The sequence below is a fragment of the Stegodyphus dumicola genome, chromosome 9 (genome assembly GCF_044657685.1).
Source record: "Stegodyphus dumicola isolate Sdum_Otavi_A_Nest chromosome 9, ASM4465768v1".
NCBI lineage: Eukaryota > Metazoa > Arthropoda > Arachnida > Araneae > Eresidae > Stegodyphus > Stegodyphus dumicola.
The window spans coordinates 24,497,604-24,515,292 of record NC_140776.1 but is presented as its reverse complement, the minus strand read 5'-3'; the positions used below and the strand labels follow the sequence as shown (position 1 = coordinate 24,515,292).

Here is a 17,689-nt window from a genome sequence, read left to right as displayed (position 1 = left end):
AGCTGCAGGAAAACAAGATAATTTGAGGCATTCTGGCAGAAGGTACGGTCCTAACAGATGATCTCCGAGGTTCCCTGCCTAGATGTTAATACCGAAATTGTATTGCGTTACCGATGGGGCAGTGCTATGAGGATTTTCGAAAGACCTGTCCTCTCGACTCACTGTCCTCTGGACATCCATTTTTGCGATTTTCCCTCGCTAAATGTGGTTTGTGACTCCGAGTTTTAAGGTAATTTTCTTCCTCTTGACGCCTAATATGATCTCTTTGAATATGTGGGTATAATTCGGAAACATTCTCTATACACACACATATGTATAATACAATATATAGAAACACACGTACACGTATATATGTAAAAAATGTAAATGTAAAATAAAGCTTTTTTTGATACCGAAGAATTTAAATTGCATCCATAATAAATCCAATTCCATATTTATCACTTCAGGCTTAAGTTTATGCATTTCTGCACCTATTAAGAAAGAATGCTTTTAGATTACGCAGAAAAGATACATTTTATTACCTTTGAGTCATCCACTGGAGTTGGGGGCCACGTCCATTCATCCTTTTGAGTTTGTGTTGCTCCACATACGTTACACCTCCACCTAGCACCTGTCGGTAAGGCAACTGCACCATACCCATCACAGCTGCCTTCACATGGTGTTGTTCCTGGACTCGGGTAATCTTCCCGCGGACCGAGTACAATTGATTCTGCAGGAGATCCATTCGGTTTCTTCTTCTTTTTGCTCTTAGACTTTGAAGTCTGCGTGGCAAGAGCGTAACGTAAAGGTTGTGGATCCGAATTTCCTGAGTAAGAATCGGGTCTAATATCACTGCATCGACCCATTACTTCAGAACGAGCTCGTTTACGAATCTGCATATAGATCCTAGCATATGTGGCTATCATTGCAAGCATTGGGCAGTAGAAATTGAGCGTGGAAGTTGTTAGCTTGAAGACGACATTATCGGCAAACTCCGTCTGAAAGACAAAATGCAATTAGAAGTTTAGAAAAGCGTATGAAATTAACTTTATTTCATCTAAAATTTATTTCAACTAACGTCTTCCGATATACAGATAAGCGTCCTGTTTATGGAAAGAAGAGAGAGAGAGCATGTAAGGAAGAAGAATTTAAAGAAGAATGTAAAGATGAGAGAGACAGCATGTAAAGACGAATGTAAAGAAGAATGCAAAGAAGAGAGATAGCATGTAAAGAAGAATTTAAAGAACTTAAAGAAGAGAGAAAGCATGTAATGAAGAATGTAAAGAAAATAGAACATGTAAAGAAGAAGAGAGAGAGCGCATGTAAAGAAGAAGGAGAGCATGTAAAGAAGAAGGAGAGCATGTAAATAAGAGAAAGACAGCATGTAAAGAAGAAGGAGAGTATGTAAAGAAGAATGTTAAGAAGAGAGAGAGAGCACTATCAAAAATGGAAAGTATAGAAATATTAAATCCTGTACTTTTTAATATGCAAATGCATTTTGATCTCTGGAAAGAGTAAGCAAGAATATATTACTTTAAATATATGTGAAAGCTAAATAAGTTATTTTACCCATACAAAAACACGCTATCATGAAATAAATGTTAACTTCACAAAACGCGATGAAAGAATTTGAAAGAGCTGATTACGAATTAAATATATTGCTATAAATCTATTGCTTATAAAGGGAAAACAATCGATTTTATAAAGGAAAACAATCGACACAAAGAATGATTGAAATGCGAAGGAATCTTTTTAAAAAACGAGGGTCACCGAAATATGGACGCGAATTTCTAGTAGAAACGAATTTAAGAAATGCATCATTTTCTTGCATCTTTAGATTAAATTCTCGCATAGAGGATAGATGGCAAAAAACCATTGATTTAAATTTTGCTCTTTAAGTCAAATATTATTCTTCAAACTTAGACTGAAAATTACGATGCTTTTTAACTTTACTTTTTTGAATTGTTCCATTAAAGTATTAGCGATGCTTTGCTGGTTCACATCTAATCCCATATCATTTGTTCTGCGCTTAAATAAGTTCTGTTTCTCCAGTCGTACCCTTTTTAATTTTTTGAAGAAAGAAACATAATTGTAAACGTGCAACGAAAATGAAAGATATAGTAAAAATAGTAGAAAAAAAGATGAATATCGGTACTATAAATTATACTTTCTTTTGATATTCTTTGTTAATGTTCTGTGTTTAATGTTGTAATGTTATGACACTTACTTATTTTTATTTTCTTTAATTTTTTGCAATGTATATGGTATTTTAAGTAACTGTATATGATACTTTAAAAAATAATCTCATGCATACATACTTAAAATTAAGATTGGTGAAAAATAGTTATAGGTCGTAGAGTATAGCAGATTAAGCTTGAAGAACATAAATAAGCGAAATCATAAGATAAGGAAAATTTACTTCATTCTGTAAAACTTGAAGCAATGGAAAATTAATATCAGAATTTCCCCACCAGTAATTTAATTATATGTTAGAAGACAATTTGGATTTTCTATAAAATGTTACATTTTGTAATTATATTCTGGTTTGATATCTGTAAGTAATGAGTTCTATGATTTCGCCATCTCTTCTTTGATTTGAATATAACATCATTTTTAATTTATGACTAATTAACTTCAAGAAAACTGTTAAAACTTTAAAATACTTTTATTTGGAATTAAATATTATTGCTTGGGTAAAGCCGACTAACATAGTTTCTATTATTTTTCAGTTTTCAACCAATATTAATTCATTGGGCCAAAAATTATTTGTTTATTACACTTTTCAGCATACTGTATTAATATCGAATCCATACCATAACAGTGTTAAACCAATATGTTATTGAATTGAATCACTGTTACTAAACTAAAAATAAAGAGAAATGCTGAAACTAAAACCATTGACCTTCAGTTCTTTAATGACGAATTTAACAGCATGTTGTAAAATGCACTTTTATAAAGGAACTAGCCTTACATTTTAAAGCAAATGCTTAAGGTTTTCCATGAAAAAGGACTATTGCTTATACTTTAAGGGAGCTTTAATCGCTGAAAACTCCCACTGACACAAATGCTTCTCTAAATGCCAACAATAACTTCCTAGAGAAAGAAAATGGAACAATTGATAGAAAGTAAAAGGTAAAGAGATAAGTGTAAAAGGGAGTTTGTTTTTTACATTTTTTACTTAATGAAAGATCAATTCTGCTCTGAAAATCGCAGCTATTTCTTACATCAGACTGTAATTAAGAAGTAATAGCCTTTTTTCAAGGAAATTTCTTTAAATTAATTTCTCATACAAGGTCACTTATATATTTCTTAAATATATATATGTGAAAAGAAAGCCACACGCACATTTATTCTTGGTTTGTTTGCTGTAAGGAAGGGAAAGTTATTTGGTAGTTTTCAAATAGATTCTAGCATTCATTACTATAATAATACTTAAGCTATAAAATTTAAATATTAATTTAAAATCATGGGTATATACACAATACTCATACATATCATGCACAAAACATGACAGTGGTTTCTTTTCATTTCTGAAATTACTTTTTTATTAGTGTTATAAGAATGGGCAATGATAAAGACATTTTTCTAAAACTATTAATTAGTTCTTGAAACCTAATTAATACTTTTCTCTTCTAAAATATTTACTATGGTGTAAAATAACCAGAACAGTCCATCTTCAGAATGTGATCTAGTGTGCAATTACATAAGACCATATCGGTATGAAATTTTAAGAAGTATATACTGATGTAAGTCGAGTAAAATTATACCCATTCAGATATCCATTCAGGAAAAAGGAGAGCATGCTAGAAGAAGTAAAAAAATAATAAAAACATAAACTCTGCTAAGTTGAAGGTAGGAGGTAAAGTACTATAAAAATTAGCAAAGAACACCTACTGTTAGAAATAACGAAGAAAGACGATCTAACAGTACTAGAGGAAGCAATTAAAGAAAATAAACAACTAAAGGACGTGATGGAAATGTATTCAATAAGGAAATGCCACAAAAGGAAATTTAAAGAAATTATAACTTTCCTTCGTGCGTACTCTGGCGACGTAATAGATAACAAGACCAATTAGCATTAACAAAATACGTTATTTAAGTCCTTCCGAGGCAAGGTTGATTTCTTTTTTATCACTTCAAAATTCTAAAATTCTAGTAAAATGTTATATAACTAAATAGTAATATATAAATTCATTTCGATAATTAAGTGCAGATGTTTCTCAGTCAATCATTCTTGAATAAAAGGAATGCCGAGGTTTAGTAACCTTGAATTTTGTCTTCGTTTTCTGCCTAAAATGTAATGACGTTAGTGAAAATAAATTATATTCTGCTCTTTAATAATAGCAACAACAATAATAGTACGAACAACAACAGCAGCAACTATAATAATAATAGAAACAGTAACAACAACTATAACAATAATAACAACAGCAACAATAACTATAATAATAATAACAACAGCAACAACATTAATAATAATAGCAACAATAATAATAACAACTACAACACTAATACAGTACAAAGTCCGTAATCCGGACGTTCATTATCCGGAATTATCTATAATCCAGACCTTAAAGCCACAAACTTAAACATGCGCTTTTAATGCGCGCGTCCGCTACTCATGCGCATAAAGCGTTTACCTATGCGCACTTCCGATAGTAAGGAAAGTGACAGAGAGGTTACTGAATTCGAAAAAATTTCGATTGACAAGTTAGTCTGTATTCTCGACACAGCAATTAAAGGACTTGAACAGTGGAAATTTGTAACTGAACAAGAAATTATGTCTGTTTATAGAATTAAAGAGAATGTATTAGCACAAAAAACGAAGCAACTTAAGCAACTTGCCTTGAAAGAAATGTTTAATAAAGTAAACAAATAAATATGAAGTTTTTTTCTTTGTAAATTTTGATACCCTTTAGATCATAATTGCTCTTTATTTCATAAATTACGGTTACATATTTTTAATTGTATAATTTCTACATGCCATCTTACCAGATTTAAAGTGATGATATATAATCCGGAAAAACCCCTAATCCAGAATCGCCGAAGTCCCGACGAGTCCGGGTTACGGACTTTGTACTGTAATAATAATATGGATCGCTTTCTGCTGGCAAAAAGAAAAATTTTGTTTTCGAACATTTTTATTCTTACACACGCGTAATTGTCACATTATTTCCTATTTTAATTTCTATATCAAAGCTTTATATTTTTTTATATAAATTTGCATATTGGATGTGGCAAAAAAAATGTAGATGGTCTCGTAGAGAGCTTTTTTTTAGCACAAAATGGCTTCAACCAGAATATTCTATTAATCTCGAAACGGGATTTTATGTCACCCTCAATCAAAGAGGTTAGAATATATGGTATAAGCATGACATCCCAAAAATGAACTCAAGGAAATGTCAACAATGTGACGTCAGGACTTATCATGGTCGCCATACAGAGTACGGATGGGACTGCGAAACATATTGTTACGAATTTTGTACTTAAATAGGTAGGTTGAATTAAAGTAGTAATAGTAAAAGAATTATAAGTAAAATTGTATTTTTACTTATTTATATTGTGCCGTATTTTTACAGTGTAATATAGCGCGAGGCAAATTTTTTAAGACAGCTATGCCGGAAAAGTGAGAATACAGGAGCATGTGCATTTAACATTGAGTAAATGGGTATCTCGATAATTTGGCCAGATATCGCCAAGCTGTGAATGGTTTTGGCTACTTATTTTGTAAGTAAGTACTTAACAAGTAATCGCTATTGGCGATAATTAGGCGATATTTGGGCCCGGACTCTGTATCACGGTAACATGTATTGAAATTGAATAAATGTAATTGACCACTATGTTAGCTGTAACAGTAATTCCACCCCAGTATTGCTTTCCAGTAACTTCGAGAAGCAGAAAGCACTAGAAATATCTTGCGGCCGTTTGAAAAATATTTAAGGCCGAAGAAAGAGCAGATGCTCTTATAGTTGCTTAGTTATTGTTACTGCGATTTGATAGATCCGCGTGAACTGAAATATATCTGAGATAACTTTCTCTTTAGATGCGCTTTGCATTGCGTTGTGTTAAAAATTCTTAGTAGTTTAAGAATACATATTGATTGTACTGTGTGATACTGTACGTGTATTTTTGCTGAAAATTCGAGGAATTTGAAGTGTTTATTTTGATAAAATAAATTTCTTAACCTATCATCGGACGCATTCAATCTATTCCGAAACCGTGAGCAGGCAACAATATTGTTAAATAAAATTACAGTAATTTTTAGAGCAAATATCAACGTCCAGAGGCTCAGAAATGTGACTTTAGGCATAATTTGCGTAGAATCTCGTTGAAACATGCATTGTTTCAACTAGGTATTACCATGTGGTATAGTTACCGTTTACACATTTTAATGCACATAGATTTTATTGAATTTGAAACTGCTATTTGCAATCCTTGCCTTTTTTATGTAGTAAGTTGAAAATCATTTATATTAAGTACTAAAATTAGAACGGAAGACTTTTAAGTACTCACCTATGAAAGCTAACATGTAGACAACACCGATTAGAATGCAAACAAAGCTAATCAGAAGCTCTTCCATGGGGGCGGCTTTGATAAGTCATGACGTCATACTGTGTTGTTTCATGGCTTCATTTTCAGGGCACAGGTTATACGGAGAACGCTTACTCCATTTATTCTAAACTTTTTGTACACTATAAAGGGCTGTATCGCTTTCAAATTCTTGCCATCAAATGCTACCTTTAGAGAAATTAAATAGCGAAGAATCTGTATGTATGTATGTATGCATGCTCTTCGTGTTGTGATAAAACAACGGTACATAGGGCCACCAAATTTCGAATAACGTAATCCTCCATTCGAGCATGTGAACCAGGGAGCCCGGAATTTGAGATTCGATTATTATAATTTCAAATTTTATAAAACTTTAATGAATTTTTTATTAATAACCTCAGCGATTTGAAAGCAAGTAGTAGAAACACTGTATGGAATAAAACACTTTTATACTCAGTTCGCGAGGCTATATATATCGGAAATCCTAAAGGTACGCTGTTTTTAAATATTTTGTGATTTTGCTCTGTTCAATCGAATTTTATGTGGTGCAAGAGTGATTTTTAATACATAATGTAAACAAACAAAAGGTTGATAATAAAAAGACAAAAAAAATTTTGTAAAGCCATCTTAATAAGAAAAGTAAGCATTGATATGATGAGCTGACAGAAGACTGAAAAAAAAAAAAAAAATAGAAAAATATTATGTCAATACTTAACGCTGCATTGAAAGTTCTAAACATATGCTGCTATACGGCATTTAAAACTTTTGTAATTTTGCTGTTGATGAATGGTATATGGCATGAATGCGAAGGACATGTTGCCTAATAATAAAGCTGAAAAGACAAAAGAAAAAAAAAGTTCGTTAGCAGGAGTGACTGTCACAGCAGATTAGTATTCTGCGAACTTAGCGAGAGGGTTAAGAAACCTAAATAAATTCTTTTAGGCGACAGTTAAAATCTGAACTGTTTCAGATTTTTTTCGTTGTTTTCATAATTTTGGAAATTACGTGTGATGTATATGTGAAGCTGGTGAAGTCTAATAAATGAAATTTGAAAAATAAAAGAGTATCAACAGTGTTGACCTGAATGTGAAAGGAACAAAATGGCAAGTGGCATGCATTACCTGATCATACTGAAGAATCATAAACCTGCAGGTTTTGAATTACGAATTGAGAGCTATGATCGAATCGAGTGTAGCAACTTGGCTAGCACAAAGCCTGGCTACAAAATGTGAATGATCAAAGTAGTGTATAAAAGCTGTTTGCGTGAGTTTATCTCATCCCACCGTTTACTAATGAATTGTAAAACAACGTGAGTTTACCTCATCCCACCCTTTACTAATGAATTGCAAAACTGCGTATGTGTATTGAACAAAAGAACTGTACACATGTATGCATTCTCTAATATTCATTCTCGTGGTAATTATAATTAGTTCATCAATCGTAATTAACCTTTTAACTGTCATGCCCGAGATTATCTCGGGCACAGCACTGGTGTTCGAAAATGTCACGCCCGAGTATTTCTCGGGATAATTTTTTTTTGAGTGCATCGTATTGTCATACCCGAATATATATCGGGAGATGTTTATTTCGGCTACATTTGGTTTTTACAATAAAAAAATTTGACAATTTGTGTACCCAAATAACTTGACTCAAAATAACTTGACAACTCAAAATAACTCAAAATAACTTGACAGTTAAAGGGTTAAAGGATTCTTCATAAGTGACTCTCTGATAAGTCTTTATGTTTCTATTTCTCGAATACTCCATCAGGGCAAAATTAGTGGTCATAACATATTGCAGTTTTGAATTTCTAGAAATTAGAACTTTTTCGATGTTTCCAAGGTGACATTTTAAAACATGGCCATGTGAAAATCTTTCGGAAAGAAAACGAGAATTCTGTGCCGTAGCGGAAAAAACAAACATGGAATAAACATGGAAGACATGGGTGCAACTCGGTACCAGAATGGTACCAGAATTGGGTGCAACACAACAAACCTAACCAAACAAATTGTTCCATTGGTCATAATTGGTGACGCAGTAAGAGTTTGGGTATAAGGTATTTTCTTCTTTCTTCTAGCCTGCCTTCGTGGTGTAACGGTAGCACATTCGGCACGTATTCGAGAGATTCATTCTCGAGTCCTGGCGAGAGCACAGCACATTTTTCTCGTCTCCTGCTTCAAGATAACTAGCATCTCTACAAATGACGCCCGAACTAAAAGGTGGTGGAAAATGTTTTTTCACCAACCCGTATCTGGCGATAGGATTCCCTTATCCTCAATCGTCCTTTAAAAGAAGGGAGTACATAAGGTATTTTCATTGCCCTTCCAGCATGCCTTCATCATGTAACGGTAGCACATGCATATTTTTCACGTGTCCTCTTTAAAATAATCTAATCGCTCTACAAGGCTTATCTTTAAGTGACACCTTTCCGGTAAAAAAAAAAAATTAAAACTTCAGGTAATTTAGTAAACATTCAATACTCGTAGATAATGCACCTTTCTTTATCTTGATTTTAACTTTGTTTTGAATTTATCTTTATATTCATTTGTCTTTAGCCTACCTTTAAATGAAATTTTGTTGGAAGTTTTGAAAGCATAAGGTAATTAAGTAAACAGTCAATACTGCTAGGTAATGACACTTTATTATAGAAAGGTTTGAAAGCCTCAGCTAATTTAGTAAACTTTCAGTTTCTTAGATAATGTACCTTTCCTCACCTTGATTTTAATTTTGTTTTGAATTTATCTTTATATTCATTTATCTTTAGCCTATCTTTAAATGACATTTTGTTGGAAGTTTTGAAAGCGTAAGGTAATTAAGTAAACAGTCAATACTCCTAGGTAATGACACTTTATTATTGAAAGGTTTGAAAGCCTCAGCTAATTTATTAAACGTTCAGTATTCCTAGATAATGTACCTTTCTTTATCTTGAATAAGTAAAGTTTCCGAATCCGCGTATCGTGTATAAATTTGCACGATTATAATTTGGAAGGTTGAATGGAATTTCCTTCTTAGCCCCAAGACGGAAAATGATGACAGAGAAATATGCTTACGCGGTAGCAACCACTAAAATCGTGAATCGTGAAGATTCTAGCTAAATTATAACAAAACCAGGTTAGTGGGTCATCTAGTAACATAAAATTTAGATGAAATGCAACTAGGAGAATAATTCTTTTGAAAAACTAAGTGTAAAATTTTTTTTAATTGTTCTTTATTACTTTTGTTATCAGTATCTTATAAGTGAAGATGTGTGTGGAGAAAATAAGTACTTCTCGCAAGTCTGTTTCTTTCATGATTTCCGCAAAAGCATTTATAAAGCAAATAATATGTGAAAAAATCTGATGTGGCCACCACATGACTTCCTTGTATGGCTTATTAAAATATGCACAATTTTTGCTGCATATCATTTAAACTTATTTCCTCGAATTTCAATAGAATTCTATTCAATTAATTCAGTCTTCACTTTGCGGCTAAGCAAAAATATAGAAAAACTCAAAACATCTTCATTGAAAACTGAAAAATACAGATGATATAGTTTCTACTCAAAGACAAAAAATTCGGCAAGCGGGCAGGATGACAGGTTTTTCGCTGCGCAAAATTGAAAGTTACTTTTGATCCCACTTGGCAAATAAGACACTGAAGGTGCAGAAACTGACTTAATTCAGTATTCTGAGTTTCAAATGTAAACAAATGGCGGTTCGTTAAGTTTAACTCGCTACTTAAAATTTTAATTGTTGATAATTGTTCAACTATTGCATGGATATCTACTAAAGGCATAAAAACCTTAACCGGGACATAAAAACCACATAACTTAATCCTTTTAAAGCAAAAAATGCCTAACTTACTAATATATCAGAATAAAAAGTTAAGCTCACCGAACCAGGTAACAGAATGTGAATATATGCGACTGAAACAGCTGATTTCAACGAAAAGGGGGGTGCACAACGAGATGTTATAGTAGTTCAGTATACAAAATTTCAACGTTTTAGGATTACTCGTTCTTGAGTTATGCGAGATAAATGCATACGTACCTACGTACGTGTAGACTTCAAGAAAAAATCTCTTTTGAATCTATCTTTAAATTCCCAATTTTTTAAGTTTTCCTGTCCAAAAATGGAGTTAAGATTGGAATTATATATTCATAGATTTTGATGCTGCACTTGATTTACATATGCTCTCAGAATTTAAATGAAATTGTAGATTAGTTCGCAGCAATAATTAATCATTTATTTGTAATTCAATTTCATTTAAAATTTAATTAACTTTAAATTTGCTTTTTACGAATAGGGAATGTTTGTTAAATTCAAATTTCATTCCTTGCAGCAGTGAAGCAAAATAATTATTTAAATTTAATTTTACTATATTTTGAAATAATTTTGTTTTGACTTAGCAGCTTTTAGAGCTAATTACCTAGTTTGTTTCTCTGATAATTTTATTCAAAATGAAACTTTCAAGTTCTAATAGTTTGGTTTTCTTTAATTTATGAATTATAAATTTTGCAGTTTGCTTTATTTTAATTTTACTTACAGTTTCTGTTTAAATACAATAGTTAATTTTTTCTTTAAATTTTAGTGAATTAAATTAAAAATACCATTTAAATTTTCAGTTTTTTAAGATTTTCCTGTCCAAAAAATTGAGTTAAGATTGGACTTATATATTCATAGATTTTGATACTTGCACTTGATTTACATATGCTGTCAGAATTTAAATGATATTGTAGATTAGTTCGCAGCAATAACTAATCATTTATTTGTAATTCAATTTCATTTAAAATTTAATTAACTTTAAATTTGCTTTTTACGAATAGAGAATGTTTTTTAAATTCAATTTATAACACGTTTTGGCAAAAAAAGGCCTTTAATCTGTCCGTACGTGTAATTGTCACGCAAAAGCATCGTTCAAATCGTTTCGAGAGTGGTTGAAATGGATATTTCCTTTGATATGTGATAGCTGAAAGTTTTCGCGATTACAATACTTCCTTTACTTTGCACAACGAAGTAAAAAGGTAAATTTTTAAAATTAACTATTTAAAGGTTTCGGTTTTAAAATATAAATGCAGTGTTAATGAATAATATTCGAAAAGTGAAATATGTAACCTTGTTTTTGTTTAATAACGATGCTCAAATAGGAACTAAATACTCCAGCATTTTGTAATAGTTCTTCAACTTGAAACTCACAGTTACTTGTTAAAGAGATGAAATTGAAACTTATTGGCATAAGTTATTTTAACAACAAATGGTTCAAAGAAATCTGCATTACGTTTAATGTCCTTTCAGTTTAAATATGAAAGAGGAAATAAGGCAGAAAGCAGATATGATATATCCATCTAATCAAAATTACAATTGAATTCTAATTCTTAAAATAATTATTTAGAATTACTGCAGGAGACATTAGAGTGAAATTTAAAAACTTTATAGAATTTGGATTATATTATTTCCAAGGTTTCACATTTTTAAATCTCGAGATGATTATGAATTACTCTAATGTTGTTGTAAAACGTAATTAGACATGTGTTTCTAGATTTAGATTTTAACTTTTCTTGTGAAAGGATATAGCTTTCAATCTAGAAATTTGCATATCTCTGACATATCTTCCAGTATTCTAGGAATACATACGAACGCAATATTACAAAATGGTTATTTTACGCAAAGTGGATTTAATTATAATGAGTTTATCGGTGGTTTCGTTCGGTAAGATATTTATTGATATACATTTGACGAAATTAGAAATAAAGAAATATAATATTATTTGTGATAGAAGTGAATTTAAATTTGCTTAGCCGAAGATGGACTAGTTGAATTTCAATGATAGTATACATAAGATAGTATAAAATCTGCATTTTGGTTTTTATTATTACAGGAACCTATCTGTGTTCTCTTTTCACGCAAAAACTTTATTAGATCATAGAGGGGAAACATTAAAATTTATTAAATGAATTCCCTTTTTAAAGAAGAAAATCTAATCAGTTAAAGTTGAAAAAAAAAAAAAGTTAAAGAACAAAAATTTAAGATTTTCAGAGTTAAATATAAAGAAGTAGAACATTTTTCAAAACCGTATAGAGTAAATCATAATTACATAGAAAAGTTTAAAAAAATTTTGTTTTTAAAAAATCTTTTGCTAATGATATGTGTAAACCATATTCCTTACAGCGTACTGGCACGTAGATAAAACTTTGAGAAACAAAATTCTTCTAAGTAAAAAATGATGGGATAAATTTTTCCTGGGAAAAATGTCGAATTTAACGAATTAAAAGAATTCGATTTTCAACTGAAGAGAAATCAGAAAAGAAAGCTAGGCAATTTAAAGCAAGAACTAGAAAATATTTTTAACGCTGACTACACAATAATATTTCTAACAATTGATTTCCAGTAAAGCTTTTGATCAGAGATTTAAAAATGAAAGCGAGGAGAGCTAGAAAAAAGGATTAAGGACATAATACCTTAGGCATTTAAACTAAAGTTTTTTTAAAAAAACAGTTTTCATATTTTGACAGTAGACTAAAAGGATATGTTGAAGTTTTTTCGCTCGCAGTCAAACATTCTGCTGTCCAGCATAGCTCTTTCTACTCATCCAATCCTTTTTTTTTTTTTTTTGCTTTTTTACTAAGCATCATTATCTTCACACGTACGCCATATACAATTTAAAAGCAAAACAATAATAAAAAATCTGATGTGTACACCACATGACTTCCTTATACGGAATATTAAATTATACGCATTTTTTCTTGCATTTCATTTAAACTTATTAGACTGAATTAAACCTACTTCGCCGACAGCGAATAAACCACAATAGAATAAATGCATTATTTAAAATTTACTTTGTTTACCATAGCGACACTCAGACGCTAGGTTCACTTAACAGTATGATATTTCGTTCATATTATAACTCAGAATGCACAAAAGTTATATCATTTAAAGAATTATCTAATCGTTGCCACATGTTCTATTCAAATACTATAATAAAGCTAGAACGATGTGTAAAAGAAATTAAGCAAACAAAACAAAAAAGAAATAGTTTTTCACAGAGGATTGAGTATTTCTCATTCAATTAATTCAGTTTTCACTTTGCGACAAGGCAAAAATACATAAAAACTCAAAATATCTGCATTAAAAATTACGAAGTAAATCTTAAACGCTTATTTCCTCGAAAAAATTCCAGAAAGGATTAAGCATGATTTAAATAATAAATGAAGCGTTATCTTTGTTGTTGCGAAGCTAAGTTTCTCTAGATTGGCAACAAATCCGCTATCCTGCTGTTTCAAATGTAAACAAGAGCAATGGTCGCCATCAAAATCATTATTAGGCTTAGCGGCACTTAAACAATTTTAAAATTGTTGATAATTCTAAAAATATTGCATACAGATTTACTAAAGGCATAAAAACCTTAACCGGAAGATAAGAACAACATAATTCAATCCTTTTTAAAGCAAAAAATGTATAATTTTCAAACATATAAGAGTAAAGAAACTGAGATCACTGAGCCGGGTAACAGAGTGGATATATATATAAATATATTTATATACGTTTGGTGCGGTTGATTGCAACAAAAATTTGAGGTTTACATCTACATGTTATAGCAGTCCTATATACAAAATTTCAACGTTCTGAGGCTACTCGTTTTTGAGTTACGCGAGATACGTACGTACTTACGCACGTAAGTACATACGTTCGTACAGACGCCACCAAATATTCTCTTCAGAATTCATTTTAAAGCAGTTTTGCAATTTTTTTGGAGGAAAAGAGTCTTTTATTCTGTTCTTACGTACAGATATCACGCAAAAACATCGTTAAATTGCATTCGATAGCGGTCAAAATGGATATTTTCGTTGAAATATGCTGCCTGAAACTTTTCGCGATTACAATACTTCCTTTTTACTTCGTACAAGGAAGTAAAAAGCAGCATATGTTTAAAATTCCCGATGTAGCGTTAAGTGTTGGCATACATTTTTTCTGTTTCATAATCTATTAGTTCGTCATATAAATGCTCAGTTTTCTTAATAAGATGGTTTTGGTTCGTTTTTTTTTTTTTTTTCTTTTCATTATTAAGGTTTTGTGTTTAGCGGTTACTTTAAGTTTTGAACAGTTATATTAATTTTAAATATGTTTTATTATATAGTCTCCTTTCTCATCTACTAATGCCTGCATAATGAGTTTTTAGTAACGCGTTTTATGCAAATAAGTTAGAAGGGCTATTTAAGGAAGGTTCAGCTTACTTCAAGAACGAGAGCTTAGAAGTACTTAGTAGCGCGTGTTTGCCCGTCAGGCTACTTCGTTATTAAATCTACTACGATCTGCAACATTGTGCGTGCCTGCCGATAATCGCCAGCTGGGTTAAATTAAAGACCAACTACGTTAGGTATTTGTGCCTAGCTTCGGCTTAGTTTAGAATTAGATTAGTTTCTTATTTTTATTTGGAGCCCGATCGGAGGCTTCCCTGTACGCCCGAGAAGGGGGCCGTTTGTAAATATTTCTTAGAGTAAATAAAGTGTATTTTAACTCTTCTCTAGACTTTTGTTGTTATACACATGAATTTAGCGATAAGTCGCTCCATAGTTCAGTCAGTTCCTCTACGTTCAACAGAGACGAACAAGTGAGGAACGTCATATTGTACTAAATTTATTAATTAAATAGCATGTTAGCTCAGTTATGTCACATAAAATTCAATTCAACAGCAAAATCACAAAACATTTAAAAACAGCATATCTTTAGAATCTCCGATAGCCAGTCTCGCTCGCTGGAGATAAAAATATTTCATTCCGTACAGTGTTGCCATTACTCGCTTTCAAACCTTTGAGTTGGTTAATAAAAAATTCGTTAAAAATAGTAAATAAATAATAAATATTATTTTTATTATTTTTTTCACGAAATAGGAAATAAATAATAAAATATATATAACGTCATTCCATGAAAATATTGCATATTTTTAATAATATGAATCATGAATTAAATGCATTTAAATCGATCCGATTCCAAAACAAGAAGCGACTATTCTTTAGAACTTCATCTACTGCTTTTAACTAGCTTACTTTGTTAGTCCGCATCAGACAGATTCAATTTTAACAATAAATACGTTACATTTCGCCAAATGGCAACGCACTTGAACGGAAGTGAAAGGACGCATTTATAGTGATTCAACGCAAAACCTGATTTCGTGGTTAATAGCCCTTTTGCGATAAAAGGAAAATTTTGAATAAATTTTAAGAAATTTATGTAATTTAAAAAAAAAAAACGAATATAAACTTTCATGATAGATTAAAAACAATTAAATCTATCATGAATGTTTAAATGATAGAAAGTTATCTGAAATTCTATCCTATGAAAGTTATCTGATGAATTTAAAACTAGCTTCAAAACTTTACTATAAATAAAGGGGCAAAATAGGGAGTACCTGGGGAATATTGCGTAACACCATGTAACCAATATATTATATTCTAAAAATTTTACTTGTAAAAGGAAAATAGAATTATTCTGCTTTCTTAAATTCTACTTTTTTCTTTTTAAAATGCTTTAAATATCGTCGAACAATTTTCTGGGAGGCGTAACATCAAAGAAAGAAATTAAAAAATAAATTTGAAGCGTTAATGGCCGAATTTTATTAGGCATAGCAAATGTAATAAACTTTATACATCAATTTCCTAGTAGTAGAATAAAATATTTTTTCTATGACTAGAAAATTCATGAAATGCTAGAAAATTCATGAGACTGAAACAGTAAAAAGAAAATTATCAGTTCTGTTCGTCCTTCCTTCCCCCTTTTTTCTGTCAACTGAGTTTTGAGTATGAATTTCATTAATTTTTACGAAAGAGCTGAAGCAGATAAAATGCATATCTAATATGCTGTAAAATAAAGATACACGTGAGAAATTCATTTCTTATTTATTTTTTAAGGGTAATTTATTTTAAAACTCCTAATAGTGATTTTATTAGCATACTCAAATTATAGGATCATGAAAATGTATCAGAAGAGACTATATGGGTGATTATAACGAGAATTTTAAAGCAAGGTTCAAAAATGAGTTTTTAAGAAAATAATAATTGACTACACAGGCAAATATTTTGAGCAATGATATGCAGCAAAAGTAACAATAGCTTCCAATCTAATATCTAATAATTAGGCCAAAATGCCACGCCGAACAACGATTAGTTTTGAAATCAAACACCAAAATCAGCTTTATATTTTAAAATTTTCCAGGACGGAACCATCTTTCTCAGCTGCCAAAGTGCAAATGAACCAGATAAGATAAGAATGAACGAGATGAGATGCGGTGATCTGATCTTACTACCATATTTTATCTTGTTCATTTGCACTTTGGTAGCTGAGGCAGTGAGTCGGTAGTAAAACCATCCAAACTAGGCCTAGAAAATTAGCAAATATAACACCGATTTGTGTTGTTTGGCTTCTAAATTAATATCATCATATTCAACAAATTTTTCTTTTTTTAAATTTATTCTTTGCATATAGTATTAGTTAAACATCAGTTGAACTCACCTCACAGACGTCAGCGGGTTGCTTGCGTTTCCCTCCTTCAAAAAATGCATGCCAACCAATAATTGGGACTATCCACATAAATGATCCTAACCAGACAATTGTGATCACAATTAAAGCACGCCTTTTGCTCCTTCTGCGCAGGTACTCTAATGGTCGGGAAATGGACCAATAACGATCTAGACTCAGTACAAGCAAATTCAGTATAGAGGCAGTGCTGGCAGAGTAATCCGCTGATAACCAGAACTGGCAGACAACGAGACCGAAACGCCATCTCCCAGTTAAGACGTAAATGGAGCTGATAGGCATGACAACCAGGCCCACTGTGAGGTCAGCGATGGCAAGACTCATGATGAACATATTGCTAACCTGTGGATATAAAAAAAATGAAACGTTATTTCATTCCTGCATATAATGTAATAGAAATAATTCCTACACATAATATAATAGAATCATAAAGCAATTATGATGCACGTTACCTACTTTTAAATTATTACACTACACTATTATACAAATGATTAAATTTAAAATTCTAGAGTTAATACCACGTGTTTTAATTAGAGATGGACGATTCACCCTTAATTTATTTAAACATAATGCAGCGCTCTAACATTGGGTGGCAACAATTTGAAAAGTGATTCGCCATTTATAGTGAATCAACGCAAAGTGCCAAAACGAAA

General features: G+C 31.4%; 1 protein-coding gene across 1 annotated transcript in view; it reads right to left on the bottom strand.

The window, feature by feature from the left end:
- LOC118187706 (histamine H1 receptor-like) overlaps window positions 1-17,689 on the bottom strand; it is a 597,689-nt gene that overhangs the window by 40,347 nt on the left and 539,653 nt on the right. Inside the window, exons 2-3 of the mRNA XM_085823285.1 lie at window positions 17,013-17,378; window positions 522-977 (exon numbers count right to left, since the gene is read on the bottom strand). Coding sequence (XP_085679411.1) covers window positions 522-977; window positions 17,013-17,378 — 822 coding nt within the window. The remainder of the gene's footprint in view (window positions 1-521; window positions 978-17,012; window positions 17,379-17,689) is intronic.